Source organism: Dipodomys spectabilis, unplaced genomic scaffold (genome assembly GCF_019054845.1).
Source record: "Dipodomys spectabilis isolate Male_0828 unplaced genomic scaffold, ASM1905484v1 ptg000387l, whole genome shotgun sequence".
NCBI lineage: Eukaryota > Metazoa > Chordata > Mammalia > Rodentia > Heteromyidae > Dipodomys > Dipodomys spectabilis.
The window spans coordinates 2,483,256-2,503,208 of NW_024871064.1; the positions used below are offsets into that span (position 1 = coordinate 2,483,256).

General features: G+C 40.7%; 1 protein-coding gene across 1 annotated transcript; it reads left to right on the forward strand.

Annotated features, from left to right (window-relative positions):
* The first annotated feature begins 440 nt into the window (after positions 1 to 440).
* LOC122096727 (carbonic anhydrase 2) lies at positions 441 to 16,686 on the forward strand. The gene is made up of 7 exons (XM_042667297.1): positions 441 to 565; positions 1,686 to 1,883; positions 9,610 to 9,728; positions 10,209 to 10,301; positions 11,333 to 11,395; positions 12,971 to 13,126; positions 15,912 to 16,686. The coding sequence occupies exons 1-7, from the start codon at positions 532 to 534 to the stop codon at positions 16,029 to 16,031; spliced, it is 783 nt and encodes a 260-aa protein (XP_042523231.1). The 5' UTR covers positions 441 to 531; the 3' UTR covers positions 16,032 to 16,686.
* The last annotated feature ends 3,267 nt before the right edge of the window (positions 16,687 to 19,953 follow it).

The following is a 19,953-nucleotide window of genomic DNA, read 5'->3' on the forward strand; positions in this document are numbered from 1 at the left end:
CTCCCGGGCCGGTGAGGCGCTCACAATGGAGACCGGGGATAAAAGGCACCCGGGGGCCCGGTCCCAGGCAATCCTCGCCGGGCGCCGCCACTCGGCTCCCGGGAGGGGGACGGGCGCGCGCCGCGCTCCGCAGCCCCAGTTCCACCGGGGAGCCCGGGAGCCGCCGCCGCCGCGCCGAGGGAGGGCCCGGGGGTCTCGCCGCCAGCCGAGGGGGGCCGGGGACAGCGGGAGAGCGGCGCCCCAGCCCCGCCGGCCCTGCGCCCTCCGGGCGGGCGCTTTCCCCGCCCCCGGCGCCTCGCCGAGCGGGCCCGCCCCAGCCCTGGGAGCTCACCTCCGCCCTCACCTCCGCCCCCTCCCCGGGTCCACCCGGGGTCCCCTCCCCGGGGCCGCCCCCGATCACCATCACCAACTTGGCGGGAGCCTATAAAAGCCGGGGACCGTGCGACCCGCGGACACACACGGTGCAGGCGCCCCAACAGCAGCCGCTAGACGAGACACCAACTCCTGCCTTGCCCGCCCGCCCGCGCCACCATGTCCCATCACTGGGGATACGGCAAGCACAACGGTGAGTGCGGGAGCTGGCGGCGGTGAGGGGACCCCCCCCCCCCACGCCCCATCTCTAATGCGGGTCTGAGCTCTGTGGCGCCGGCACCTGCTGTTTACCGCGGCTGCGGGGGGAAGCGGGGAGAGCAGAGGTGCGCCCTGGGCGCCCGCCTCGCCCTGGGCGCCTCGCGCCGGCCGGGGGTGCCCCCATCTCCCCAGCTCCCGAGCACTGTCGAGGAATCCCGGGTGGTGGCGCACGGAGCCCCGGCGGGGAAGGGGGGGGGGAGGGACGGACACGCAGCAGGTTCAGCGGGATCCCCGCGCAGCCCCTTGCAATCCAGAGTCCCCCGTGGTCCTGACCCGATCGGGGAAAGATTGATAACGGGAATTGGGAGTTGGTTGCCGAAGAACGAAGAGATTCCCCCCCCCCCCAACAACCAGCCCCGCAACACCTGTGGCCAAGATTTCCCTGCACGAACTGTGTGGGTCCTGGAGCTGGTCGGGATCGATCCCGCGGATTCCTAAACCTCGCCTTCGGCTGTGGAGACTCCTCACGTTAGAGGGGCGGCCACTGGGAGCTGCACGGCCCCAAATCTAGGTTTCTGGAGCCAGCGGAGTGCAGGAAAGATGCATCCGGTCTATTTTACACATCTTTGGAGGGGGGGGGGGGCTTCCCGTGTCCCTGGGAACCTGCGCCTGCGCCGGACAGTGGCTCAGTACTTTGCCCCAGTGTGGAAGGCAGAGGGAGAAATCTGCATCCGTTGGGATTCCTTTAGAGTCGGCAGATCCCAGATCCCGACTGTAAGCCCCGATCGATGGCAGCAGCTGTGCCTGTGCAATTTTAGTTGCTGAATTTAACAAATAAGCAAACTAAACAAAAACTGGCCATAAGGTAGCTGATGTTTGGATGACGTGGCTTGCTTCAAGGGCTTTGCGTGTAATCCGTCCTAACTTTAGTAGTCATCTGTGATATTGCTAATTAATGAGGGAATGAAGACGCACCTCGTTTACCCAGTAAGTAGCAGAGTCCAAACTGACAAGATCATTGCCCTTCCTCCCCGCCCCCCCTCCCCCGCCATTGTAGGGGTTTGGGTGTCCCCTTCCTCATATTGAGGGAGACACCAGTATCCTTTGGTCTTCAGGGCCTGACCACTGGCATCAGGACTTCCCCATTGCCAAGGGAGAGCGCCAGTCCCCGGTGGACATCGACACCAAAGCAGCTAAGTATGACCCGGGCCTGAAGCCCCTCAGCATTAGCTATGAGCAAGCTGCCTCCCGGAAGATCCTCAACAATGGCCACTCCTTCAACGTGGAGTTTGATGACTCCCAGGACAAAGCAGGTGAGTGCCATTGAGCCAGGAGCTGGCTGGTTCCCCGCCCCCCCCCCCCCCCCCCCCCCTAGTTGTATGGAAGGAATGGGTGGCTACAGTTTATCTCAGGAAGATGGTGCTCTGATCTCTTCCTTCTGGTCCCAGACTCAGAGTAGTGGGCTAATTACTTAAAAGTCTCCTAGGGCAGCCTCCCCCCGCATCATAATATTTCTGGCCTCCAAGTAGAGCAATGAGGAACTATAATATACCCGAGAACAGTCACAAAAGGTAGGGTCTTTGGCAAAACAGGTTAGCAATCATGACATCTACCCAAATTTGAACTTTTCAGATTCTTTCTAAAATACTTCCAGAATCAAAATCTATACAATAAACAAGTGTATCTTAGTGTGCATAATTTTTAGGTAGCAGTGAAATAAATGATAAACGTTTGGTAATTAAAATACTGAAATACATGTAAAACACTATTTATGAATTATTTCTCACTGTCAGGCTGGCATGATAAAGGGATCAGGATATGTAGAGATCTACCCAGAAATTCGTTCCATAAGCAAAGATGTGTGTGTGTGTGTGTGTGTGTGTGTGTTTAACATTAGCAGTCTATTACTAACAAGTCCAGTTATCATACGTTTTGATAGGGCTGATTACTAGACACCTCCACAGTGCTCCTATTCTATTTAGAAACTGGAGAAGAATCCCATTTGGATATGGCCGCTGCCTCTTTTGCTCACTGGTTGATTTAACTGCCAGTGACCAATTTTCCTGAGCCTTCTCTTCTGAAGGTCATTGAAGGAAATGATGTTATAAACACATTATATTTAGTGGTTGTTTGGAGTGGAAGGATTGTTAGAGAAAAGGCAGAGAGAACATTCAATAAATGCTGTCAACGTTTTGACAGTATTTTGAATAATGATCCATAATACTAAAATAATTTTGAATAATCCCCTATAATACTAAAATGTATTTGAAACCATTTAACTATTCATTTTAGCAATGCAATATGATTATTTTAAAAGAAAATCTTCCTCTTTTTCAGATAAATTAGATGTCTAGCTATCTGAAACAATGGCTCTGGAAAACAATTTAGTGGGAGACCAGCTGGAGATATTTTGCGAGATAGTTTCAACTTAACCTGTTCCTCTGTTGTGTTTCTTAGTGTGCATAGATATAGTGTGCATACAGACAGACATAATGCACACACATGCACTTGCATTCACCATTTCAGCATTATCATGATTGGATGTATAATTTATTGCTTTCCCAAGAATTTCTCCCACTCCAAATAAACAATGCTTAAATAATTAAAACATAAAACACTTCTTTTTGTAAATGTAAGACTCCTATATTCCTTGTATATGGCCAAAATAATGCTATAAAATATCAGGGTTAGTCACTCAAAAGCCAGAAAGTGAGCTAGCTCAGTGAATAGCTGCCACCATGAAATGGCTATTGTCAGTGAGTACTATGCCAGCATGCACTCCTCTTGGATGCTACCTAGAAATGGGATGCCCAAAGTGTGTTTTAAAATAAGGAATCAGAAGGTACCAGATGAGGCAATACCTAAATTATGATTATGAAATAGATTGTTCTTGTAATGTGTATTGCTGGAAAGTAGATTTCAGCCAGTAGTCTGATGGCCATGAACATCAGTCAGATTTAAGTTCTAGCTCTGTCAAGTGCCTTCATGAACTCAAGAATGGTAGTTCTCCAAGTTTTAGGTGTTTTTTTTTTTTTCTGTAAGATTGGAATGTCAGAAGTATCTGCTGCAAAGGATTTGCTGCAAAGGAAGGATTATGGGGGTTACATATCTAAAGGATGCCAATCTCATGCGTGGCACATAGCATTTCCTCAATAAATGACCACTGTTTTTATGGTTATACACCATGTGGCTACTCTTATTGGGCAATTGCTATAGTTTTTGTTCCTATGATAAGATCTCTGAAGAAACTTTGATTTCATCAGCTTTAAGATTAGTCACATACCAGTAGCTCAATAGCTAGGTACATATGACTATCTAAAATGATGCTAATTGAAATGAGCTCCAGGATATGGACCAAAAAAAAAGATGTTCACAGTAGCATTTAAAGCTTTTTTTTTTTATTGTGAAAATACTGTACAGAGGGGTTACAATTACATGGGCAAGATAATGAGTACATTTCTTATCAAGCATTATAGCCTCCTCCTTTGTTTCCCCTTCCCATCTTCCCCTTGCCCCCCCATCCTCCCCCTCCCTCCTCCCCCCCCACCAAAGTTGTAAAGCTTTTGTTTTTATATACTCTATGATATTCTCTTTCCCATATTAAACATGTATTGATTTTATTCATGAAGTTATTGTATGTTTGATTATGACTATGTTAACCTTTGATGGATTGATTTCTACGTAAGCACTAACGATGACAGCAAGCCATATTTTAAATTTCTTACAGCAAATATGGCCATATTTAGACTGTGACAGAGTAAAAACAGAACAGAGGTTCTAACCCTTAACATTTAGAGACACAGATATTATTTACTTAGTTCATATATATGTATATGAACATATATATATATATATATATATATATAGGTGCCTGCATATATGTGTTATGTATATATAAATATATATATCTCATTAATAACACCAGGCCTGGTTCCTCTCCTGTATCCCCAGGGCCCAACATCTGCTGACAAATCTAAAATAGGACATAGAAATAATAGACACTGACAACTGTAAAAAGGAAGTGTTCCAAGGAACTGCAGAAACATGAAGGGAACTTAGGTATCTGACTGGGTATGACAGAAAAGAATTTCCAGGGTAAAATAGGGCTTTTGTGTAGAGGTTTCCAGGGTTTATTCATTTTTAGGAGTTTAGTTATTGATTTTAGGAGACCCTGTGCAAAGGGAGATAGAAAATACTTAAGAGATCACCTGTAGGTACTCCAGAAAGGCAAGAAAATATGCTGAAAGCAAGGGTCAGCAATGAATATTAGAAAGACTTGTTCTCCCCTACTTCCAAAAAACTCCTTTGTAATTCTGTCTCTATTACGTTCAGTTATTTCAATTCAACTATAATTCAGAATATAGTAACATGTTGATTTAAAAGCAAAACCCTTCTACAAACTTAAAATAATTGTACCACATACAAAGAAACTTTTAAACTTAAACAGAATCCTAGGTTCTGAAATGTAGGACAGAGTAGAGAAACTGCAGTCAGCCCTTTTAAAATAAACATGAAGAGAAGAAGTACAAAAGTTTAAGTAGCTTGCTACGGTTTCCCCTTCAAGTTGACTAAGTGGCAGGCCCTGAAAATGAGCTTGTATGAGAATTGTTGAATGATTACCATATTTTTAACATTCAGTTAGTGCATGTTTCAAAAGCTGATATGTGTTTTCTGTACACTTAAGTCTAAAAATAATTCATTCTACTTTAGCTACTTAACTTTTGAAGCTTAACTACTCTTTTATTAGGAGCTGTCTTTGTTATGTTAACATTTTTAGATGTCCTTTACTCCTTTCTTTCTGCATAAATGCTTCTGTTCATTTACTGCAACCGCTCTCCTCCTGAAATTTTAGCTTTCCACAGCTCCTTAAGAATGTAGGTTTTCTTAAATATTTTCATATACCAAAATGTAAATACGTGAGGTTCAGGAACTGAGCTGACTGTGTTTTCTATGTTTAAGTCCACATTTTAAATGTAGAGTTAATAAGCTTTTCTTACAAACGAGGATTAATGTTCTTATCAGTTTTAAAATTCTTTTAGAATAATCACCTTAAATTAATGGAAAAAAGGGTAATCTTTTTAAGCTTAAAAAATGTATTAACAATTCTCCCTGCTTCAGATGTTTTATTGTGATCTTTATCTGGGAGAAAAGTCAAATTATTAACTCCTGCTCACTTATTAACTTGTGTTAATAAGTTTAAAACTCCTCTGCATTGTTGCAAAGTTAGGGGTAAATATTGAAAGCCAAGGCCAGAATTGTGCAACTCTGTATATAGTGTTTGAAAATTGAAATTTTTTTATGTGTTTATGTGAGTTTAAGAGAAAAAGAAAGAAGGAAACAAAGCGGGAGGAAGTTCACCTGTACTCTCAAGCCAACGATTGTTGCTGTGACATAATGAATGGGTCTTTGTAAGTGGGTCCAGCTTGATTTGCAGGGACTTACATTTTGAAATTGTAAAAATTTCCATCACAAGCCATCCTAAATTAAAAAGAATCCTAACAACAAGTGAGAAGGCTTTTCCCGCACATGACTGATGGTGTCAGCATCATCCTTAAAGCCTAGACACTGACCAATGCTTTCAGTAGCATAGTCATGAAGAGCACCAATTTTACTCCTGTAACTGCTGGGCCACTGAAGCCAAAACGTCTCTTCTCTTGAATTTTGACCATGTTTATCTAGTAAACATGATAGCTAAATATCTAATTATTTAGAAGAAATAGAATAGGGTCATGTTTCCTTCCCCAGATCTGTTTATATTAACTTATAACCCTGGGATGATGGTTGGCTATTGTCAACAAGCAAAGCGTGCATGATTTAATCAGCAGTAAAAATAGTAAAGTGTGATTAAAATTTTTTTTTTCTGGAGAAAATTCAGTTCCTAGAAATGCCATGTTTTCTGTGTTAATTATTCAGCTGCATAATTGATAGGAAGTTTCTTAAATGCTAGGTTTTAAACTAAAGAAAATCAGTTGTTTACTTATATTCTGTATTTTAAAAGGATTACTGAGAAGCATTAAAAATCTAGTTTATTAGCAAATATCTCTTAAGTAGTAATAGAGATTGAAAAGAATAAAAATGTAAAATGCTAAATTCTTGGTTTTTATTTTAGATGTATAGTGTGATGCATTTTTACGGAATGGCCTACTTTTAGCAAAAACAAGTCTAATGGTTTTCCAAAGTAATCCATATAGGAAGACAAACTATAATATTATATTCGGTTCTTGTGTTTTTTTGGAGAGACAATCGACTGACAGATCATACAATGAAAATTGGCTGGAGCTCTTGTGTTGAGACTGACTTTAAGTTAAATTTGGAAAGGCTAGAAAGCAAATTAGAGAAGAAAATCCCTTGCTGTGTCTCCCTCCTTCATGGAACATGTCATAATAGCTCATGGAATTTGTATGTCCTCCCAGAATTTCATTTCACAGAGAAAAACAAATGTTGCCAGCAACTCCTGCTATTTGTAAGGTGTAATTTTTCATTAGAAAATAGATTTTATTTTGAACTGGAACAGATTAGAAAATGGTATCCTGCAAGCAAAATAAATAAATAAGCAGATCTGAGAAGCACATAACCTACTGTTTCTCACAAAGATATACTCCTTCTTTATCATAATTTGTGACAATTTATGACAACATGTGTTTGTTTGTTAGTTTTGCTTGTTTTGTGACATCATCTCAGTATGAAGTCTGCCCTGGTCTCTACCTTATGATCCTCCTGCCTTAGCCTCCCAAGTTCTGGGATTGTAGAGATACACCACCACAGCTGGCCTGAATCTATGTCTTGGAGGGATTTCACTGACCAAATTCCATGCTACGAATTTTCTGAGAAATAACTAGTTAGTTAAAGAAGCCAGATTTTGCTTACTGCAACAATTTATCTTTAGAGTTCATAACTTTACCTAATTACAATAGATTTCTAATCTACATAGCAACAAGTTTCATATTAATATGGAGTTTGGGGGTTGGAGGCTAGAACAGGTATCTAGTGACAATAGAGGGAAACAAATGTATTCAATCATTGAATTAGAGCTCCTTTAAATTTTTTTTGTCTTGCTCTACCACTTGAGCCATGGAGCCACTTCTGGCTTTTTCTGCTTATGTGTTGCTGAGGAATTGAACCCAGAGCCTCTTGCATGTAAGGCAAGCACTCTACCACTGAGCCACCTTTCCAGCTCCTCATTTAATTTTTTTAGTGTTCATAAAGCCTTTTAAAAGTTTATGTAAATATACTCTTACCTAATTCCATATGTTCTCTGTAACAAGTACACTAAGGTACTAGTTTAGGGTTTGCAAGGAGGAGAATAAAAGTAACAGTAAACTTTCTTGATAAAATCCAAGCATGATTCTCTACAGAGGGAATCTTTATAACCATTTACATTTATAACCATGTGTTATTTTGGTTGCGGAATATAGTTTTATTTAGTTTTGCTACTTGATGTTATAAATGGCACTCGTTCATGATCAGCCAATTGATTTTTAGCTTTGAAGAGTTACTAGACAATTATGATATAGTTATTACACTTACAGTATTTCACTTTTAAGGGTTTTTTTTCAATAAAAAAGGGAATTCATTTCTGAAAATGCCAAGTTTTGAGAACTAAGATTTTGCTTTTCTTACAGATTATCAGACAAAACTAAATGTTTATGAATAGTTGGTTTTGTGTTTCAAAAGGTGAGATTTTATCAGAATACATCTAAAGTTATGACTCTTGGTAGATCTGTAATACCACACCGTTTCTGATTCATTCATTCTGTTTTCAGTCTCCCTGTGTTCTCCTGACTGAGCTGGCAGCCAGAGGTTGTGAGAAAGCATACGAAGGCCATGCTGCTAAGCACTATAGCCCACCCCATCTTGGCTTTGACTACATAAATGGGCCTTGCTATCATCTGAGCACATATAAGTGAAGCTAAGTGAAGCAAATTAATGATTATACTGGCTTTGTCCTTTTGTTTTGAAAAGCCAGAATAGGTTTCAGCTTATTATTTTATGGAATTAAAAAGAAAAAGAAAACAAAACCAAGGGTAACAAAACATACTGAACACAGCAGATGTTTTAATTCAGTACTAGAGAAATAATATAGTTCAACTAAACTACTTTTAAAGCTTTTAAGTATAGGAATTAAAGTCCACTAATACATATAATTTAGGTCAAAAAGATTTTTGTAGTGATTTCCCACGTTGTAATCCTTTTTCAAAACACAGCTTGTCAATTATCAACAGAGATGCAGTTTAAGAAGGTAATTTCTAGTACCAAGTTTATTGAATAAAGTAAATACCAGGAGGGTAGAACCTGGGATAGCGATGGTAAGAAAAAAGTTCTTAGAGATTATAGAACACATTACATTTCACATAGAAGATGGCAAATTATTAGTGAAGAAATAAGGAGTTGAATATTTTGCAAATGAAGAAACTAGTGTCAAATAGATTCAGTAAAAAAAAAAAAAAATCAAGAGGATAAAGCCAGTTAGTAACAGAGTTAAGGATAAGTACATTTGAAATGCCATGATCAATGGAATGCTTACTCACAAATCCTGGTATGTCAGCAGTGGTAGGTCAGAGGTCAACTAAACAGGTCAAAGGGCAGTCATCAGGCCATGGTGGAAGAGGTCCCCACGTTCAGGTGGGTGTGCAGCCAGCGAGTGCATTGGCATGTAGTTGACTGGGCTTTTCCCAAGTGATTCCCAGAGGAAATACTAATTCTATTTAAAATTCCACCCTCGGAACCTGAACTCAGGACTGCAAAATGAGCGCATTGTGCTTTGCACATATGGGTGTGAGAAGCATCCATACTTCAGGCAGCAGATGCAAGGAGCACTGCCAGTTAAATCTGAATCTGAATTTGATTTTCATGGAGTGAAAATATGGTGACCTACGTGCAGTTCTATAAAACAGGGCTAAGGTGGTCATCTTTAGCTGGGGTGTGTTGTGTGTACATTTTGCATGTATGCCTGTGTGTGTACATTCACCTAGGTGGGTATGTGTGTGCCTCTGTGTGTGTGTATATGCAGATATGTTACACTCCTGTGTTGCATTTTAGTGCTGAAAGGAGGCCCACTGGATAGCCCCTACCGGCTGGCTCAGTTTCACTTTCACTGGGGCTCCTCTGATGGGCAAGGATCTGAGCACACTGTGGATAAAGTTAAATATGCTGCAGAGGTAAGACATGCTGTTTGTAAGGTGCTACTTCACATTCTTTTCAAAAGTTCCCTTTGTGTATTTTAATTCCCGCCAAGTGAACCACTTCTTTTGCCAAGGGACCTTCACATTTATTTCTTAAAACCTTCAAGTGTGATAATATAATTAAGGCTGCAAAACTTTCTCTAACTTGTCTCCCAAGACACCATTGGCAATGAGTAAATAAATTCAAATGGGAGGAATCTCTTTGATTATACACCTAGAAGTAAGATGTATGCCTTCTTTTGAAACTCTGCATTGTCTTCCTGTAGAGTTGGGAAAATCACTTGCAATTATACCAAGTAGTGGGTAATTAACATGACAATGAAGAATTTTGATTTAAAAGTATCTCCGTTTTTACTTTTTTAGGAACCTTTAGTTATGAGGAAAGCTCATGGGATGGGGCCTGTTGGCTTCTGTTTCATAAATCCTTCTTGTGGTTTTTGTCTCCCACACCCTTAGCTTCACTTAGTTCACTGGAACACCAAATATGGGGACTTTGGAAAAGCTGTAACGCACCCTGATGGCCTGGCTGTTCTGGGTATTTTTTTGAAGGTGAGTTGATTTTTCAATCCTTTTCTCTCTTGCTCTTTTTTTTTTCTCTTGCTTTCAAGAAATACCGAGCACACAGAACATTCCTAACAGAGGACATTCTACAAAAGCGCCCAGAAAATACTTCAGTCTTGGAAGAGTTTTTAGGCTTGTTTCTCCTAATACTTCTTCGTGCCTTCTTTCTTAGGCCAGAAAGACAATTAGAAGAAGCACTGATTATACACAATTCCCATGTAAATGTAACGAGCTGAAAGAGGTGAACTGCAGATGACTAGCAGGTGTTGTGTTGTTTTAATTTGACCATAAGCAATTGAGGTGTCATTTTAGGGTAGACAATGATGAAGTAAGATCAAGTGGGGGTGGTGGAGCGTGTTAAGAACATGGACCCAGGATGGGCAATTTGTGGCCAACAGTGAGACTGCACAAATTGATTTGTCATCCAGCTATTTGTATAGAAGAGAGTGCACAGTGAAAGCAGGTGATTCGTGAGCCCTGATATCATCAGCTGAGGTGGGAGTGCAGATGTCTATGAAATAGTCATCCTGTCTACGGAAGACAGCACCGAGAAGGAGATGATGAAGCTGCTCAGGACATAGTGTAAAGCTTTTAAGGCAGGGGGAAGATGCTGATTAAAGGAAAGAAGAACATAGGAGTCAAGGGATATCAGGAAGGCTAGACGGCATGAAGGATGCCAAGGGAGGGTTTTTATCAAGAATGGGAGGCAGTATGTAAAATCCCTTGAGGAGGTTAGGTAAGGAAAACACTTCAAAACTCTTTGCTTTAGCCACCAGAGGTCACGGGGGACATTTGAGAAGGTGGTTTCAGGAGAATGGTAGAGGCAATAACAGAGCCAGGTTGAAGATTCAGTAACAGCAGGGAGGCTTCAGTGTCACTATCCTCAAGCTAAGATGAATGTGTGGCATATAGGCAGTGGCAGATTCACTTCACTTTATGGAGAAAATGTATGACAGGGTTGTCAAATAAAGAATGCTATCATCTTAACTGGGTTATAATATCTTTCTCTTGGGTTTTAGATTGGCAATGCTACAGTGGGGCTTCAGAAAGTCCTCGATACGCTGGATTCAATTAAAACAAAGGTAAAAAATAATTTCAACAACAATAACAATAATATAACAACAATTTAACAATACTCTATTACTTTTAGAAGTTTGCTTTGATCACGTAAGAATTGTAGCATCCATGGGTAATCCCAGTTTCTGGGGAGGCAGAGATATGGAGAATGGAGGCAGAAAGTTAGCCAAAACCAATCACAATTAATAAGCCAAGTGTGGCAGCATGTGTCAATGGTCCCAGCTAAGAGGTGAGGTATTGTAAGGGCTGTCCAGAGCCTCCTGTGAACATGTCATGTCATAATCTGAGGCTAGTCCTCGTGCCAAATCGTAAGTCCTATCTGAAAAGTTAACTAAAAGCAGAAAGGGCTATTGTGGCTCATGTGGTAGAGGCCTGCCTAGCAAGTACATGACCCTGAGTTAAAACCCTAGTACTGCCAAAAAAATTCTATGTGGATCTATTTAGCGTTAATAATGATGCAATTTGCTTCTATTCTTAATGAACATTTCTGTCTACAAAAGTCAACCCCAGTTCTAGTGTACTTCTGATACTTAATAGTTACTGAATCTTGCTTCCATATATAAGAGAGAGAATCTCATGATGCAAACAGACTGGAAGAGTTTCTGGACTAATTGTCCATTCACCCCTATGGCAAATATTTTTTGAGTACTTTCTCAGTGTGAACTACTTTGCAAATCGAAGCAATATGGTGATGAAAAAGATCAACAAGGCCTTACTTCATGGATAGATTTCTTCTCTGTGACCGCTCTGATCAGATGCAGCTATATGAGTTTAAATTGTCTCATAGCTGTGTGGAGGCCATTGAGCATATACTTTAATACTAGAGTCCCTTCCGGTGATGGCAAACCCATCTCCAGGAGCTAGCTGCCTTGCCTGTAAAAGCACTCCCTCAAAACAGCAGTGAGTTTCTGAGATGTGCATCCTTTCTTTCTAACCTGACTATCTTGATTCTCCTTCTACATGACCCCGCTTGGAGTCTCTCTTATGTCCTTTGACCTATCCAGGCTAATTATCTCTAATTGCCGTTACTTATTCTTGTTTGACAGTAACCTAATCTTTTTGCAATATAGTTCTATCTCTTTGTCACAACCCAATCCCTATTTCAATAAAGCATTCCTGTTTTCATCTATTGGTTTGAAAGAGTGGTGTTCAGAGCTGAGGGTAGTTCTTTTATTCTAACCAAGCTGTCATATAGCATAGCATTTCCTTTCTCATTAAGCATGCTACTGCACCTCCCAATTTTATTATTATTATTCTAGTACAGCAGTCTCACCTCAGATACTAGATATGATCAGTCAGTGATGTAACTGAAAGCATAAGAGGTTATTTTTGGCAATAAGATAGAAATTGGACACGTGAAACCAATAATCAGTTGGTTTTGCTCCCTGTGTGCCAAACTACATTTCCAAGTCAAATGTCTCCTGTTCATTTCTTTCGGTTTTGTTCACTAGTAATTCTGGAACCTGTGATCTACAAAAAGGTTTCTGGCTATGAGTGAGGAATAGGCATGTGTATGTTTGGTGCCCTCTCACTATTCTCTGCTGATCACGTGATGGTTTTGCCATGTGTTTGCCTGACAGGGCAAGAGTGCTGACTTCACTAACTTTGATCCCCGTGGGCTTCTTCCTGGAAGCTTGGACTACTGGACCTACCCAGGCTCTCTGACCACCCCTCCTCTACTGGAATGTGTGACCTGGATTGTGCTCAAGGAACCCATCACCGTCAGCAGTGAGCAGGTCAGGGTTTTTAAGGAGAATTCTGCTGAGAGATGTGGAATATTTATCAGAGGCTAAAGAGCTTAGTCTTTGGAGTCAGATAGACCTGTGATTTAATCTTCCTCCTGCTGCTTCTGGCCCCGCAACAGCACTTAGTAAATAAAGAGGATTTGTAAATATTAGTCAGTAACTATAACCTTAGGCGATTTGTTTAATCTGTGCAATTGCTTGGTCATTGTGAGAATTAAATGATCAAGGTATCTGTCAGCTAATGAATGATTTCTTTTTTTGGTCAGCTATGAAAAGACAGAGGCCCAGAAGAATGAGACTCATATTCATGGTTTCATAAATATCAGTGATAATTACCTAGCCTTACTACTCATGATTCAAGAGGTTATTACAGTTTGGGGCATATAAGAATACATTCCTGGGACTGAGGTATGGCCCAAGTGGTAGAGGACCTCACCTGCCTTGTAAGCATAAGGCCTTGAGTTCAAATCCCAGTACCTCTAAAAAGAAATTTACTGCAGTTTGCTTTAGAGGCTCAGACCACATAGTCCTACATTTCTCATAGAATTGAGTTGGTGATATTTAAGTGGGTAAAGCTGCTTCTAAATCTTTGGTGTATCCATGAATGCAGATTCAAATTAATTTTTTTCTTGGACATCCTCTCAGTACATAGTTGAATTGTGGGAAATGGACACTTTTTTTTTTTTTAGCATTTCCAAAAGGTTGAATTTTGATAATTTAAGGAATCAGCAGCCAGCTGTTTAGAAAATGGCAACTCTAGTTGTGTGACTTAAACGTACACATTTTAGAACCATAGAAATTTTGGGTCTGTAAGATGAAGCAGATGATATTGTCTCACTGTTTCATTTCACTGCCTACAGTTGTGTGACATACAGTCAGAGGTGTAGGAAAACTGAAGCACTTACCATCCAGTTTTCTTCATGGCAGAAGGATTCCATTCACATGTTTTCCCTCAGATTTATACCCTGAGACTTAGAGGGGAAGACAGAGAAATCATGGGGTAGTAGTGGCTCTTTGATGGTCTCTTTGATAAAAAAATGGAGAAAAAAGAATGAGTGAAGGTGCTTCACTCCTACAGTCCTAGCTACTTGGAAGGTAGAAATGGAGAGGATCATAGTTCAAGAAAGCGTTTGTAGGACCATTTCTCAACCAATTAAAAGCTGGGTGTGGTGGCGTGTACCTATCATCCCAGCAATTCAGAAAGCATAAATAGGAAATTTGTAATCTAGGCCAGTCCGGGTATAAAAGTGAAACCCTATTCAAAAAGTAATAAAAGTAGAAAGGTCTGAGGGGCATGGCTCAAGTAGTAGAGTACCTGCCTGGCAAGTTCAAGGCCCTGAAACCCCAGTACCATCAAAAGAGAAAAAAAGTCAAATTGACCAACATAAGAGTGTAAAAAGGGACTATAAGCCACTTACACTGGTTTGACCAAAATATTTGTTCTGAGTACTTTTTTTTGGTCATGGGGCTTGAACTCTGGGCTCAGGCACTGTCTCTGAGCTCTTCAGCTCATGGCAAACGCTCTACTACTTGAGCCACAGCTCTGCTTCCGGATTTCTGGCGGTTAATTGGAGATAAGAGTCTCATGGACTTTCCTGCTCGGGCTGGCTTTGATCCACAATCCTCAGATCTCAGCCTCCTGAGAAGCTAGGATTACAAGCGTGAGCCACCGGCGCCTGGCCTGAGTACATTTTTTAAGTAGACTCTTTTTTGTATTACTGGGATTTTGTTGTAATTTTTTGTTGTAATTTTTGTTGTAATTAACCTTAGATGTCCTTGAAGAGCTAACTGTACATGTTCCAAGAGTTGAACTACATCAAAGTTTTGACTATGTAGGAACAATGGAAGGGATATGACTATTCAGAATGAACAAGCTAAAAACTACTGGTCCATGGACTTCTATATTAATTTTCAAGCCATCTTTCTTCACACAGATCAAGTCTTGCTAAGGAAAAGGAAAAAACAACATGGTTATGATCCCAAAAAAGTAGGAGGGGGCTGGGGATTTAGCCCAGTAGAAAGGCGCCCGCCCGGTGCGCACAAGGCCCTGGGTTCGGTCCTCAGCCCTGGGGGAAAAAAAAAAAAAGTAGGAGGAGGGTTACTGTTTGAGATGCTTGTGTCACAGTACAAGACAAGGAAACAAATACAGGTTTTAAAGGGTATAAAAATAAGCCATTCACAAGTGTTTAAAGTCCTAGCATGAGCAGATACATTCCTGGAAAAAATATAAATCCATATATATACATGCATACACACACATCTATAAATCTGCTACACACACACAACACACACACACACACACACAAATGCTAGCAGATAACTTGGCGGGCCTTTGGAGCTTGTAGATCCCAGCCCTTTATCAGTTTCTATAAATGCTGTAGTTTACCTTCTGTAGCTCAGGAAAAAAAAAAAAACAACCTTTAATTTGAATCTAGCCTTGTTATTGTTGTTTTACGTATTAGACATAAGAATTTATAGACTTTCGATGTTTGATTCAAAATGTAAGAAAAACAAGCTCACTGAAAATTTCCTTTGAAATGGCTTCAATGGTTTCCTGAATTTTGTATATAAACAGATTTCCTATATGAAATCATACATGAGTAATACATGTATATGTGTCTATGATTATGTGTTGTCTACTAGGAATAAAATTGAGCAGTGGTCATTGATGCATGGTACTATGAATATTGGAGACTATTTCCAGGTACAACACAAGCACCTAAGTCAATAGTACTGTGAACGGTTAATTTTTAATTTTTTTTATTGTGTCTTTTAGATGTTGCAATTCCGCAAACTTAACTTCAATGGAGAGGGTGAACCGGAAGAACTGATGGTGGACAACTGGCGCCCAGCTCAGCCACTGAAGAACAGGCAAATCAAAGCTTCCTTCAAATGAGGAGGCCGGAGAGTTGACTCTCCGGGTGTTACTCAGTAGCTCACACAAGTCTACCTTGGTGATTTGGACCCCGGCTGCTTTGTGTCTGGTCTTGTAGATCCTTCATCTCTCACCTGTCGTGCTTACTAATATGTGAAGAGCGAAAGAAAGACTCATACCTGAGGGAAGAGCTGTGTGAGTTAGTGCTTGGCTTCTGCCATAGCCTTTGTGAAACAGGAACCAAATGCAAAGGGCAGAAATATGACTTTGTCCACAGCACACAGAGTGAGGAGCACTCAGAATTGTTCACTAAAATGCTCTTTTCAAAACATAGGATTGTAGAATGGCTGAGTGCAAATCCGTATTAGAAAGCAAATTGAATTAATTAAGTAAACCAGGCCAAATAGTCATGATTTTGTGTACTGTGAATCAGATAAAATGAGCACTCATGATTCCATGATGTTATATTAATGAAAATATTTTTAAAATTCTTATATATTTGTAGCAAAGTTATCTTAAATGTGAATTATGTTATACTTCAGTGACTTTGGAATTCTAGAATGAAGTATGAGCTATAAAAATTGTTATAGTTGTGATACAGAGTATATTTCCATTCAAATATCATAACTTAATAAATATTGTATTTTAGATATATTCTCTAATAAAATTCAGAATTCAGTTCTGGATCATTTTATGGTATGTGTACAATGGGCAGCAATGGAGGACCCAGTGTCTACTTTTGCAATCCATAATAAGATAGCGTGAGTGGCTTACTCATAATTGATTAAGATTCCTTAAGGGAGAAACCCGAGCAGTCATTTACTGTAGGCCAGTAACTGCTTCCAGGGCTTTGTGGACACTCCTCATGGCAGTACTGCAGGGCTTAGACCTGCAAGAGGAAGAGAGCTAACCTCTAGTTCACTACATACTAAGGGGAAGGAAAGATGTCCATACTGAGTCATCATAATTCCTTGGAAATAACATTTATTTTTATTTTAGAAAGGGGGGAATTCAAATGATAGTGGGAATGAAAAGGGTAATTAGAATCTCAGAATGGGAAATTCCATTACAAACAAAAGAAGAGTGAATAAGTAGTATATTAAAAAAAAATACCCTCCTACACCTAAGCTCTGTTCTGGATTTAGTTCTGTGCTTCCCCCATACGATGTTTGCTAATAAGTTATTTGGGGCACCATATTTAACACACAGCTGAGTTCTTACACTTTGGGGTTGAAAACTTGTTATTATAGATGGCAAACAACTTAAAGCCATTCATCTGCTTCCTTAAAGCATTATTCTGTGATTGGCTTTGAATTCCAGCTCTCCCAAACCTTTCTGCCCCTGAGTATAGAAAAATGGTGCCCAAGATCACATCATCTCTAGTCCTCTACTTGAGGGTTTGAAACTAAAGGACTACTGAATGGCATCTCCATTTCATCTGAAGTATTTTCTTAGGAATCCTTACTCTTCATAACAGCCCCCTCAGATGTTCTGGTTATGCAAAGTGTCCCCCAAATCCTTGTCACCTCTGTCATGGGATAGCTGGGTGAGGCTGGTGCAGGGCTGATCTTCTTTGTACATCTAATTTCCTTTGATGTTTGGCAGTAGCCAAAACTGAATACTTGTTCCTGCCATTATCCCTAGTTGCTAAGTCCCTATACTCTCTTGGAGACCCCAAGAAAAGGGCCCAGATGAATGGGAAGTCCCCCTTGGATCACAAAGAACATCCTAGCTCTTCTAAGTGAAGTATGTACCAGTTCTTGTCTTTGCTCAACACCCATGTTTGATGAAAGTATGGAGGAAACAGGGACATTGGCAACTGACATTGTTGTTTTCTCTTCCCCTCTCTACTGGAAGAGAAAAGGTTTGTCTGCATGAGGGTTTCCTCTCTCATACATTGTTGCTTTCTGAATGAAGGTTCAGTGGTATGGTCCTTTCCCCAGCACTTTTAATAGACAAAAAGCTCAGAGAGACTTGTTTCACAATAGGACAAAGTCCGCCCAAAATTATTTCAAAATTAGTATCCATGTGACCACAGACAGAGTGCTACCAAAGGCTTTGTGAGATTACTTTAGACAACTTGGTAAAATCTAGAGAAAATTTGTGTTTCTCTATGCCCTCTTGGTATCTACCTTCCCTCTAAATGATAGCGAGTGTTCCCAAATGCTTTAGAAAAGAGAGTGCTATAGTTGAGATCTAGAATGTCCTATCTAAGGTCCTAATGTTAAAGGCTTATACCCTGGGGTAGTGCTATAGGAAACTAAGAGTTGAGGCCTAGGGAGAGCTCTTAGGCTTACCTACAACAGGGATTGGAGGGCCTCAGCCTTCCCGAGCTCACTTGCTTCCCAGGCCCCACAAAGCAGGCAGCTTCCTGTGCTCCTGCATTATTATATACAGGTCCAAAAGCAATGGAGGCCAAACAACCCAGGATTGGAACATACAAACCTGTGAGCCCAAATACATTTTTCCTCTTTCCCAGTTGATTATCTCAGGCATGCATTGGTTTCATGGAAACCAATCTGGTGAACACAAGCAGCATTATTTTTGAAGACTGATGTAGAAAGATTCACATTCCACAGCAGAAAAATTACACAATTTCCTTAATATGTTTGAAATACTCAAGACAGAGAATCCCACTTTGTTAGCTTGAGGCAAATTTCCCTTATAAGATAGAGAAGCCTGGATCTGCTAACAGGACATATGTAGAAAGATTCTTGTACACTCTATGGTATACCTTGGACACTAAACTAGGCCCCCAGATGTCTTAAGGATTTTCCCCATGCACTTATAGAAGGAAAGTCATTTTGCCTCTATTGGGGAAGGTACTGATCTTGGGCCTTTTGTAAAAGAATGACTCTGCTTGTTTGGTAATAGCCATCCCCTATCCCAGGAGAGGTCTACCTAACACTTTGTTACTGCTTCCATTTCTCTTCCCTTCATTCAATGGAGTTTTTATATCCTAAAAGCTATTATAGTTCCCTGATTTGTGCCCTGAGGTCCATCCTCTGACAGGAAGCCTGATGCCTTTCAGCTCTAATGCCTTTACATGAGACACATGGAGAATTTCAAAATAACTTTCATAAAGACACACATGGTGGTTCTTGATGTGTGCATTTGTGATGTGTGCTTTATATAATACCTGACTACCTGGTGAGTTACCTGGCTGCTTCAGGATCCAGTCCTAAAGTCCAGTTTGGTATTCATGTCACTTTCTAGTTGTATACCCTCAAAGAGAACATTCAAGTATTTCTATCTTCAGCAGTTGCTATAGAAGGTGCAAAAGTTATGATAGAACAGAAGTATGTTGTTGCACCACATAGGTGAAGCATTTCATGGACCATTGGTCTTCTTTCCTCTCAACAATTCTAAGCATCTCCTGGCTTTAGTCTCCTGTCCTTGGAGTCTCCCATGAGTGTCTTTTTTTCTTTTTTCTATCAATAACAAAGCATTTAAATCCCCTTCTGTACCTTTCCCTCACCAATATGCACCTGCATACTCAAGGTATATGCAGAGATTCACACATGCACGAGCATATGTACACACAATTTCTTTCTTTTTCTTTTCTTTTTGTCAGTCGGGGGTTGAACTCTGGGCCTGGGCACTGTCCCTCAGCTCTTCAGCTCAAAGCAAGCGCTCTACCACTTGAGCCACAGCAACACTTCTGGTTTTTTGTTGGTTTATTGGAGATAAGAGTCTCATGGACTTCACTGCCCAGGCTGGCTTTGAACCATGATCCTCAGATCTCAGCCTCCTGAGTAGCTAGGATTGCAAGCATGATCCATGAGTGCTTGACATAATTCATCTCTTGATAACATACTACACTTAAGCATGAGAAAGGCTAGCAGTTTTTTTCAATGTCTACCCTCCATAAAGGTGATCACAGAGGTATGAATATATATATTTCTTACTAATGATGATTTAAAATTCTATACATTATCATCTC

Coding starts and splice junctions, on each gene's coding strand:
- LOC122096727 (XM_042667297.1), top strand. CDS start 532: ATGTCCCATCACTGGGGATACGGCAAGCACAACG. Junction 566..1,685: donor GGGATACGGCAAGCACAACG/GTGAGTGCGGGA, acceptor TTTGGTCTTCAG/GGCCTGACCACTGGCATCAG. Junction 13,127..15,911: donor TCACCGTCAGCAGTGAGCAG/GTCAGGGTTTTT, acceptor TGTGTCTTTTAG/ATGTTGCAATTCCGCAAACT.